This window comes from Hermetia illucens, chromosome 5, assembly GCF_905115235.1.
Source record: "Hermetia illucens chromosome 5, iHerIll2.2.curated.20191125, whole genome shotgun sequence".
NCBI classification, from domain to species: Eukaryota; Metazoa; Arthropoda; class Insecta; order Diptera; family Stratiomyidae; genus Hermetia; species Hermetia illucens.
In genome coordinates this window covers 50,567,934-50,580,266 of record NC_051853.1, presented here as the reverse complement: position 1 = coordinate 50,580,266, position 12,333 = coordinate 50,567,934, and the positions used below count along the sequence as shown (strand labels likewise).

Genomic DNA, 12,333 nt, shown 5'->3' with positions numbered 1-12,333 from the left:
CTGAGAATGGGTCCGTTAAAGAAATGATCACTTTCAACCTTTCGCACTCCCCACCTTTCCAACAAATGTCAAAACTAAAACCGACTTCGAAAAGTACTAACCGAGACCTTTAATTTGATACCCTACATGACTATATTTGATGAAAAAGATGTACGCCCACCTTTTGTATGTATGGGGACTCCCCTTAATCTTTTGTGTTTACACAAAACCTTAAAATTCCCGAATTGCCTCTCTACTTTCCTGTCACACACAATTTATCGAAAAGGTTAGGGTTGAGTTCAATAGTTTAATAGAGATAGATAGATATATAAATGATTGCCAATAATATCATAATGTTTTAAACAAAGCCCTCCAAAGGCCTCCAAAATGCTCGTTTTGCCCAACTTAAGCTAGAATTTTGGTGATAGAAGCTGAAAATTCTGGGCCGAAGTGAAGTCAAATGTTAGCATCATGGAGAGTATCTCTTTCAATCTTGTTGCACAGTGTGTCTGTACTCTAGGAAGCTAGCGCCGGACTGCTGCTGGCGGTTACCGTAATGTAAACACTTTTAACCTAGGAGTCATTTTCTAACAGGATCACGAGTGCAAGATCTAACTTAATGGGGAGTACAGCTCTACATTTGCGCTGTGTTACACCCCAACGAAGGTTTCAGATATAGAGGGGTCGTATGGTTTTCTTGGGTGCTTGCACGCAATCCAGGAGAGGATTCCTATTGATGATATTGTGAAGGCGATGGATGATATGAATTTAAGGTGGGCTCTGACACTATCTTGCTGTAACATATAAAGGACAGGTAAATTTTGGTGATCGTAACAACGACGGTGAAAGGTTACTTTTCCACTGGCTCTCGACGAACACCTAATCATGACGACATCTGGCAAGCGGAGTGAGTGTGATGCGATGGAAGTTTGTTATCTTGAAAAAGTACGAAAAATGCAACGTAGTGTATGCCGCGACAAAGTGAATTCTACAATGACATTGCTTTGGTGAGAGAAGCAGACGCTGCCACAAAGCCAACAATTTCGCTAACGTACACCTCACCACGAAAGAGCTTGGGGGTGGTCTTAAACCTTTCGATGGTCCTGTGATATTAACGGTAGGGTCGTTATCCACGAAGGGCACTACGCCATGATTATGAATCGTATAACATTCGAGGAACTTTCACCTCTTTTGAATGATATGGCAAGCGACAATATCATGCATATATAGATTGATCCTCTAAACGGAAACGAAATTATCTTTGCTCTTAACTAGCTCAAACGATCTGTCTGCGGAATTTATGCAGGTTCGACAGTCTTTGTGGGCGCATTCCGGAGAAACTAATAGTTATTATCAGCTTCAAACTAGAATCAACCATAGTGGCAATGTGATACCGATATTTTTTCTTCTTGTTATCGGTAACGTTCTTCATACTATCTTGGTCGGAGTACGGTAAAGAGTTAAATGGGTGTTGTTGTGTTCCATCAAACATTTTGTACGAGCGTAATTTCTGCCAGCGGCAGCATTGATGTTGACACCGAGGTATCAACATGTTATACGTTTTCTATAAAATTCGAAAATGCGCCTATATATTAACAGAAAGTTCAGTTGAGGCTGTTCCGTACCAATGTTCCCTCTGTCCTGCTGTGGTTTGTGCGTGGGGGTAAAGGCGCTTCATTTAATGAAATCCAACGGCTGAAAATTGAGTAGTGAATTTAGAGCTGGGTCGAAAGTCGTGGCACCGATAATACCCAGACGTAAAACTTTTCGCAGTGAGGCTAGCTTCCAGTAAAAACTTTTTGTGTCAACTTAGCCCGCCACACCATGGCGACCATTCCGTTATTTGTTGAAATGAAGCTAATAATAATATATTACTATATTTTTGAAAATGAATTGAGAACCCCAGTCAACTTCATCAGTACAAAGCAGAGAGTATAAAATATGATGTGATACGGAAGAGTTTGATGAAAATACCCCAGAAAAATTACAACCGGTTTTTATTTTTTTGCAAAACAAAGCCTAATTAAAGTCGGTTATCTGTCTGTCTGTCAGTCCAGTCTATCTGTCTGTCTGTCTGCCACACTCATTTTCTCAGAAACGGTTACACCTATTTATGCGAAATTGGGTCTAATGCGCGAGAGGATTCGCATGCAGTGGGTAACACGATTCTACGTTGAGTTTGTGGAGGGTGCTAATAGAAAAGGGGGTTTATATTTTTTTGCAACCGAATATAGTCATGTGGATTATCATCTAGGTCGATATTCATTTTGTCATTGGTTGAAAAGGGCAAGAGTGTGGGGGTCCGAAGTGGGCAATTACCAATTCGGGACCCGTTTATAGAAACTATTGAACCTTGTGGAATCTGAAAAAAATTGTAGTAGTCGCTACAAAATACTCTCCGTACCAATATTTGTTGAAATAAAGTTAATAAGAAATATGGTAATATATTTCTCATTTGCATTTTTTTTCAAATTAACTAGAAACTCCGCTTAAGCTTATCCTAGAATGATAAAGTTATACTTTAGTATAGACCATATTATAGGGTATAATACCTCCAAAACCTTTTATATTTGAAGCGTTCATCTTCTGGTTTCCCAATTTGTTGTGTTTACTCCACATTAATACATTTTTGGAATTTTGAAAGTAGCAGGCCTTGGATCGTTTCTAAGAATGATCCCTATTTTTAAATTTGTAACTTTTAACTCTTCACTCCCCTTTGCGTATAACTAATGCTAAGATTTAGACCGGTATCATAAAGTTCTTTTTTTGATTTTTCATATAGTATGTATAGCTAGATACGGGGAAAATCAGGCCCCTGAGTGGGAAAGAGGAGATAGAGAGCGATTCTTCTCGGAGTTTTCTTCAGAGGCCCGGAATAGAGATTAAAGTTATAAAGTTAGCTTGATTTTACAAATTGCAAGGAAGTCTGTATCATTACTATACATGTCTAGAATATACGGAGATGCAAAAGTTTCTCACCCTTCGCTATGAGACCAGTCCTGTTTTCGTGCATTTAATCTTTTAAGGTTTTACTTATTTATTTGAAACTTTCATACCAATTCACACTGTTATCCTGGCAACCCACAATTTTCTTCACTTGCTTTCACACGAACATTCATCAGGGATATCGGGTTCGCCTTGAATTTCTATACAGAAGTTTGGGAGCATGACCATTGCCAACAAGTGGCGGAAAGAATTGTTGGTAGTGAGTCCTTATGCCAAGCTATAAAAGGACTCTACTATTCGGATGCTTTTCATTCAGTTACGACTGGAGCCATTGGAAAGGATATCATCCACTCTAGACAGGGTAGATAATTCAGATGTTGTCTGTGTTCTGTTTGCTCATGTGAAAGCATCTTCGATATAACGTGAAGGGAGCTTTTATAACGGTCACTTGAAATTCCTGAATTTCTCTTAATATCTAACTTTTTGCTCATCGTGAAATTATTTCCGGTAAATTGAACAGTGAATTTGTGGTACATTGGGCTCTTACAGAACTAAAAGATTTAATTATTTGATTAAGAGTGTGGCAAACATAAATATATATATTTTTACTGTGCAAACAAGTGTTTAATTTTAGTTCTCCGACAATTTCTGTTAGAAGTGTATATTGGAGGTGAACGATAACGGCCAATATTTGCATCTCATTTATATTTTTTTCTGTGTATTTCTTAATGGTTTACTAAGCAGAGGATATTGTCTTTGTTATTCCCACGAAGGCATCGAATTAACGATAATAAATTGACGTAATCTCTAAATCGAACTTGTGAGAAAAATGAAAGCTGTCTTTGTGTTATCCTTGTCGATTATCATACTTAGAGCAAAGGTAAGTATGTTTATTCTCTTCAACTTTGGTATTCCTACACAATATACTGGTCAGTGTTTGTTCTAGTTAATTAACTCATAACAATATTAATTAACCGAAGAAATATGGCAGAAGTGAATCCTTGGTGTATCATTTTTCTTTCACGCCTGAGCTACGTTGAAAGATAAGGACCGAAATTTGTCTTTGGGCTTATCTAATGATATCCGGCCTGGTGTCATCTTTTAGATTTGAGGAAGAGTAATTCCAGATGTAGATTGGTTCTATTTACAGAAACCTTCCTTATGGTATTCTGTAACATATCAACTATCTAGAGGGACTGTTCCCTTACAAATCTTCCTTTCACTGGTCTCTAAATAAACGTAGTCACAAAATGAAGTAAGTTTACTTTTCTGTATATACAACGATAAGCCTATGCGAATGTTTGATGATAGTTTACGTTTAAAATTGCTTTCAATCTGAGCAGCAGAAATATGTACATACGAGTACATATGCTTATGAGTGGCTTTTATAGAACTTTGATAAGAAACAGATTGAAAGCGTAGTACGAATTGGCTATTACATCTGGAGTCATCATCAAATGCATAATAGAGCCTCAGAAATATGAAAATAAACACAATCCGTTTGTTTACATGAGAAGAACTGAAAGGTCAATATTCAAGTTGACGTAGTTCAACTTCCATTTAATCGGAAAAATCGAAAATCTAAATAAATGAAGCAAGGCAAAGTGCCTGATTTGTCCTCGACAACTACGTAGAAGGAAAGTAAAGATAGTTCAACTTGAGTTAAATAGACAGTGGCGTTGAATCAATTCATTTTTGTGAAGTGTACCTTAAAACTGCTAAAAGTGTCTGTACTATTATAAATAGTTCTTCTATCTGATATCTTTCAAATTTCACTATTTTCTTTGATCTTATCTTAAAGTATTACAATGATTGGATTGCTTTCATAATTTCTTCTAATTTTTCAAATTCAACTGAGTGATGGAAACAGCCGACGGCAAACATTCATATTACATAAAAACATAATAATAATTGACTGCAAATATTAGGCGCAAATGTTTTGCTTTGGTAAATACCATATAGCCTATGTTTTATAAAAGTGGTTCCTATGTTTCCTATAGTTCTTTTTAAGTAAAACTATCAAAAACAACAAGTTTCCAGTTTGACTATAGATTTTATTTAAGGATTGAAGTGATTTATGATGATTATTGTGTGATTATTACAAAACCTGAAGAATGTTGTGTCCGAAACACGTGTCTGCAATCCTTAAATAAAATCTATAGTTAAACTGGAAACTTCTTCTTCTGAATAGTTTTACTTATAGTTTAGGATCTTGAACGCTTTGTAAGAACCTTGTTAAAATCGATTAACTTATTGTCCATCTGCCTGTTTGTTTGGAAATTCAGAACTGTGAACTTCCGGTATTTCGTATAATGGTTTCACTTTGCTTTATATTTAAGCGGTTAGCATGCTTGGAAAACCTTTTTAAGGTTTTTTGTCAAATAAAACCTTATTAACATCGGTTTACTGTCTGCCCGTCTGTCTGTCTGTCACACGCATGTTTCTTAGAGAGTTTTATTCCAATTGACTCTAAATTTAGTGGGAAAGTGCGACCTGCGAACGGTCACGCATACAATGAGTTACGTCGTTCTATGTGAAATTTAATTGGGGATGCATGCAAAAGAGGGATGTTTTTTTCGCTGAATATAGTCACGTGGGATATCAAACCAAAGGCCTCGATTAGTACTTTCCAAATCTCAGCTTTGACATTTAATGTATGATACAATGGGGGAAGGCGGGGGCGGAAAAATTGTCATTTCTTTCACGAACCCATTCTCAGAACCCATCCAACCGAAAAATCTTAAAAAATCATGAAGCTGGCACAATACGGTGCCTAGGCTCCGAAATACCTTACATACCGGTATCTGTTCAAATAAAGTTAATAATAGTATATTAATATAATTTTTAATAATTGACTGCAAACCGTCCTCTTCTCTTAAGTTCATTCTAGAGTCATAAAATCTTGCAACAATATAGGCTATAATATAGAGCATGATCCTGCCAAGTTTCGTGGAAATCGCACTATTACTAATAAAGTTATAATAGGTCAAAGTTGCCGCTTCATTGCAAATTCTAAGATTCGGAATATCAGCACCATGCGTGGATATTCCGCCATAATATGTGCATATTCATTACGTGTTAGAAACTAATGGGACAAATGTTCACTCAAATATTTTCATATAAGAAATACAAAAAAACTTCCATTCCCGACTTGGTTTCATTAAAATTTCTGTTTCATATTCCTGAGAAAAATCTGGATCAGGGGGAACCCCCTTTCCTTTACATCTTCCCCTTGTTAGGCGTAGTCGTACGTTAATTACTGAGCTTCCGCTTTCCGACCTATTAGGGTGGTTTTCCCTTGCAAGCGGCACTGACTTTCCAATATATTGTAATAAATATACTAGTAGGGGATGGCCAATATGATCATCTTCAAATTATAAGTAGCGTCCAGACAGTGAACCTGTTGAAGTTAGTTCGCTTTGTCTCCCCACTTAATTTCGGTGTGTTGGGAAAAAATACATTAGTTTCTCAATTTTGTTCTCGGCAAAGCTTTAATTGCACTTGACTTCATGCTCTAAATTTTGGATTACATCCCTCTTCCTCGTGAAGCAAATGTTCCTAGGTCTCATTCCCATCTCACTTTGTAGAGTAGAGTTCCCTTTTCTCGATAGTATGCAATAAGAGCCTGTTATTTTGTCATCTTTTACCATCTCATAGGTAATTACCTTCTGGAAGTTCCTGGAATTGTGGGCTTCTGTAGCTAACGCTGTAAGGTATTGCCATCCGGGCCTTCCATACCTTCATGTGAAATGACAACGTCTTTGTCCGATTATTTGAATAGTTTTATATTCCTGCTTGTTCGGCGGGATAGGGGTAAAATGAAACTTTGGTAGAATACGGAGGTCATTGACTTAAGGGGATACTCCAGTTACATCTTCCTTTTTAAAATTTATGAATTGAAAAATTTTTTTTCGAAAATTGGGTTCTTGAAGTGGTCTTAATTACGCCAAGGAAAAAAATCAGACTCGACTTCTTAGCAGGTTTCCTCAGGTTGGGATGGACAAAACTGCAAAAAACTGTAATTGCTGAAAAAAATTGAAAATTCTCAACATTGTGGTGTTAGAAGAAAAAAGTAATTTTTTACCCCTTTTCGAGCTAAAAAGTTCTGTAAAAATGGTAAAATTTCTTCTCCAAGAAGGTCTTCGTAGGCTACTTGCCCCTTTTCTTCTCAGTAAATACATATCTCGTGAATGATTATGTTTTGAATTCATTTCTTTTTAGGGTACATTTCTAGTAACATACGAAAAAGAAAAAAAATCGATTTTTGAAATTGCGTAACCGGATGACCCCCATAAGTTGTGCCTATTTTGTCCTCAATGTTTGAATTTTCGCGATTCCGTTCTACTTGATTTGATTTCGTATATTTTATGAAGGTAAATAACTCGTCTGACGTTGTTTTCTTTGGGAATGCACTGTGTACAGACATTTTACTTGCGCATACGTTACATACGATTTACGGCCGAACACAGACTAAAAACGTAACGCAACATATATAATCCCATTAAAATGCAAGGGTAGTTGACCTTAAAATTTGCAGATTGAGAGCATATCGTAGTGTAATGATTTTGATTGTTTAAAGTTGGACTATGTTGCCTGCAAAACTACGTCGTTCATTATTGTTAAAAAGGCAGTGTGTGTGAAATAAGAGATTTTCATTCTCGTCTCTGCCCCCGTGAACTACCATACGGTATTATAATACATCACGGGGCGGGGTCAGCTCATTTTAGCTTGCTCCCCTTTCGTCTCTACGCAGCGTACGTAACCGCGCTTTTCTATTCTCCTCTGCCTTTCGCAGCTTGCTCTGGCTAAATACGACCATAGAATTGATCGCATCCCAGTCTTCCTGATATGTTAACATTTTTCGCACCAGATTCTCTGGTACGAGCACCTCTCCTAGAGTCTCCTCTATGTTCTTCCTTTCCTCCACAAACCTTGGACAGTGAAAGAATATATGCTCTGGGTCCTCTGGGGCTCCATCGCAGTTTGGACAATCGGGTGAGGTGTCTAGCTTAAACCTGAAGAGGTACTGGCGATATCCTCGATTCCCCGTGAGAAACTGAGTAAGATTATAATTAATCTCACCGTGCCGTCCCTCCAACCACTCCTTGATGGCAGGGATAAGCCTGTGTGTCCAACGACTCTCTGCCGAGCGTTGCCAACGCGCTTACCATCTATTGAGAGATCTTTCCTTTTTGGCGTTCTTTGTCTGCGATAAAGGAGAGATAGACTTCGCATTATATATATTCGTCATCTCACCTGCCAGGATGTTAATGGGCATCATTCCAGAGGTAGCGAATGCTGCATCATCTGAGACAGTCCTGAATGCCAAGCACACCCTTAGGGCTGTTCTTTGTAGACTGAACTCAGTTTATTAGTGTTATATGCAACCTGCCATGCCTTTCCCCAAACTGGAGCTGCATAAATCAGGATCGAACTCACTACCCTAGCTATAAGCAACCTGCAAGCATGTCGTGGCCCTCCCACGTTCGGCATCATCCTTTCCAGGGCCACAATCCCAGGGGATGCTTTATCATAAATGTACCGCACATGTTGCTTATAGCTAAGCTTCCCGTCTATCATTACCCCCAACTATTTGATGGCAGGCTTAGAAGTGATGATATGATTCCCAATTTGAATACGGGCAATATTTCTTTTACGGCGCTTGTTGATGAGAACTGCTTCCGTTTTTTCCTCCGCAAGTGTCAAACCAGAACTCTCTAGCCAACCCTTAATAGCACTGATTGCTTCGCATGAGTATAACTCAGCATCTTCGAGGTGCTTTGCGACCACAACCAGCGCTATATCGTCGGCGTAGCCCCCCATCGTGGCTTCTTCCAGAAGGGAAGAATAAGTATTATACATCGTTGTACATGATGGTCCACAGTAGTGGACCCAGTACGGAGTTCTGTGGGACACCCACGGAGACAACGTACTCCTGGGGTCCGTCATCGGTGTCATACCAAAGGCTCCATTCTTATAAATATTATAGTTATTGACAATAGCTGCAAGATAAGCGGGAATACCAATCTTCGCCAGAGATTCCAGTTGGCCGAATTGGGCCAATACTATGCCATATTTGGTAGTACTGCCCTTTCCGTCAATTGCATCTTCGGCCAAGCCAGTAACCATTTTGATGGCATCAATGGTTGATCTGGCTTCACGGAACTCATACTGCCGATCTGAGAGTCCTCCCTGGCTGTCAACAACCGGGAGTAATCTATTATAGATTACTCGCTCTAGCATTTTGCCCACAGTGTCCATCCTGGAGGTTTGCCAGCCTTAGGCAATAGCACCAACTTCTGTCGTTTCCATGATGCAGGAAATATCCCCTCGGACATGCACGCTTCGAACAACTCAGCGAACATGTCCGGTCTGTCACAGCCGATTTATTCGGAAACAGCTGGATCGATTGTCACGAAAATTGGTAAGACTATGTAATCTGTTGTTCCCTTTACATGCAGCAAGTGGCGCCATTTTCTGTTAAGTTTAAGGGGGGCTCCCCATACATGTAAATGGACGGTGAAAATTTTTTTTTTTTAAATGTGGCCATGTGGGTATCTTCAAGGGCTCAATTAGCACTTTTCGAAACTGGTCCCATATTTGATATTGGGTGAAACATAGGGGAGTGAGGGTTCAAAATATGACCCCCAAAAAGTGTAACGGGTCTCGTTCTCAGAACCTACCCAACCGAAAAATCTGAAAAAAATCACATGTTAAAAATTTATCCGCAACCCCCCTTACGTTCATCCCAGAACTATAGAATTTGGCGTGGGTGTAACGAAGAACATAATGCATAACTTGATCAAGTTTGAAGAAAATCAAACTATAATTAACAAAGTTATAAGGAGTGAAACTTTGCCATTTTTGTGAATTTCGTGCATTCTACAACTCGTATGACGTCATCATCACATTTCAATTCATCAATACCACAACGAAATGAGTTCTTATGAATGGGGTCTGAAAGAATCAGTTTGTTTTAGTTTTTTAGTCATTTGTATATCAATTACTCCAAACAGACCTGTGTGTATGTAGGCATATTGTATGTATATGCGTGCTAATGAATTTTTCGGGTAGTACAGATAGATATATTTGTACATTAAGCCAACCATATTTAAATATGGGTACAAGTTTATATGCGTGCATATATATGTACAGTATTCGGAAATAGGCAATTTGTTTGTCTAGAGTGAGCATAATATCTATGGTTGTAATATGTACGTACGTCTTGTACTTTGGAAAAATATGAAGGAATATGTTTGATTTGTAGCTATATACGGACAGAAAAATGTGCGTTGAAGTTTATTACAAAAGATGAACACAAAACCTTTATACCTGAAGCGCGAGTTTCCGGTATTCCGACTTGTTTCACTTTCTAAACGAATCACTCGTGCATAACGCTATCTATGGTTTGGTTCGCTTTTCAAACTTTTTTTCCTAGAAATACTAAAACGTATGGGGTAAAAATCGAATTTTCAACCCTATTCCCGGAGAAGTCTTTCTTCTTGAATCCTGATGACAACTTGTGGCGTTCACCCCCTTAGAAAGGTTATAGCATCTGAAAGTCGTCATCCTGGAAAAGTTTGAATTTTAACTCTGCTTCCGGAGGAAGAGGGAATAGGACGTGTATGTAGGAGGAAAAGGGAGGTCCCTCCTTTCTAGTCCCGTTGAACAATTTCCCGCGATCCCCCTCTTCAAAAAGTTACGGTCTCTCAAAGTAGGGCTATTTTAATGTAAAAACGGTAGGGTTTAGTTTTGGAAAGAAAAACGGAGGTTCTCTCTTCAGTCTTGCTGCAATATTACTGTGGCCACCCCTGATCTGAAAACTAATGGCTTTTCAAGCAGGTATTTTATTATCATCATGGTAAATTTTGATTGGCCAAAACCATGGGGGGGGGGGGGCAGAAAAGAAGTGCAGGAGAAACAGGAAGGTCCTCCCTTTCTAAGCTCACCAAAGATTCATAGAGGTCACCTTCATTTAGAAAGATATTATCGTCGCAAGGGGAGTTGAAGAAGGGGGTTGCTCACTTCCTTTTCCTTTGGTGGAGTGATGGAGCTAAAGGGAGGACATTCCTCTCCCTTTTACATAACAAACCCTTACTCCCTGGGAATTGAGTTGCCAAATCAAGCTTTACCATGATAATATCAAAATAGTCGTAACTTTTTGAAATGCCATATCTACTTAAAGGGGTGACCGCTATAATTTTCTAACGACAAAAGAGAAGACTTTCCGCCTCTCTATCTTATCTTCTCTTATAGCCCCCCGCTACTCCCTTTGGAGGTGGAGTTCGATGTTGATCCCTTCGGTTATTACCGTAAAATAGCCCTACTTTTTAAGAGGAGCAGATTTTGAAAGTACAATGTTGTCCCAGATCTGATTTGAACAATTTGAACAAATCTACATCTTCCGACTTTAACCGGCGTAAAAATTCAAAAAAAGCGGTGGTTTAAGTCATGCTTGCAGTATTTCAAAGAGAAAATAGATTTGAAACAAGACGGGAAACCGGAAATACTAAATATCAATATCACAGTAAAGTGAGTGGTCTGATATGCTAAATGCTCTGTAATCAAATGCACTCGCACAAGAAACAAACAAAACCTTTCATACCTGAAATGCCGAGCTTCCGGTTTTCCGACTTGTTTATGTTTGCTCAATACTAGAAGTGTCAATGTCGAAGTGGCTATTGTTCGATAGCTACTTCCTTGGGTTTAGGAAGAAATCTTAGATGCTTAACGTTAGCCATCGTATTATTTGGATAAGAGTAACATTATATATTATTTAAAGTAAAATTATGAAAATTGCTTTCAGTACAATGAGTTAAGGAGTAATGAGTCGTCCTAGAATTGAATCCTGAAATAGTGGGATGATGGTTATGAATCAGATTTATCAAGACATGGAGGGCCTAAATGGGGCGTCCCCTATGGCCCGACATTTTTTTAGTAGCCAAGAATAGAGAATCTTTGATAAAATAAATAAAATGAAATGATGTTCAATACAATGGAAAGTGAACAGATTTTCTCCTGCTGAAAAGCGGATAATCGCAGGGACTAACGTTGTCACCGAAAAAGTTGCGAAATGGTTCCTCAACGAACAGCATAGGTGTGCCAAGAGTTTCTTTCACCGCTTTAATGCCCGGTCGTCATCAAAACACCGTGCTGGCAATAGATTTAATACTGATGTACTCTTCTGAACGACCAGGCTGAGGTTTCTGCTAAAGTTTAGGATGAATTACGAAAAACATTCCGATGCTCTATGCATCATCAGCTAGTCCATAAAATTCATCTCAAATCAATAATGACTGTGTGCTGATATGTTGTTATAAGGTCAGAAGATCTGCCTTCGTATTATTGGGTTTGGTATCGACCTTGGAAAATTCGTTTAGGAAGTCGGCGCGACTCATTAAGCTGGGA

At 38.6% G+C, this 12,333-nt stretch overlaps 1 protein-coding gene across 1 annotated transcript in view; it reads left to right on the top strand.

The window, feature by feature from the left end:
• Positions 1–3,229: 3,229 nt before the first annotated feature.
• Positions 3,230–12,333, top strand: part of LOC119657360 (corticotropin-releasing factor-binding protein) — a 102,490-nt gene continuing 93,386 nt past the window's right edge. The window contains exon 1 of the mRNA XM_038064232.1: positions 3,230–3,805. Within this exon, the coding sequence (XP_037920160.1) occupies positions 3,755–3,805 (51 nt within the window). The 5' untranslated portion in view covers positions 3,230–3,754. The remainder of the gene's footprint in view (positions 3,806–12,333) is intronic.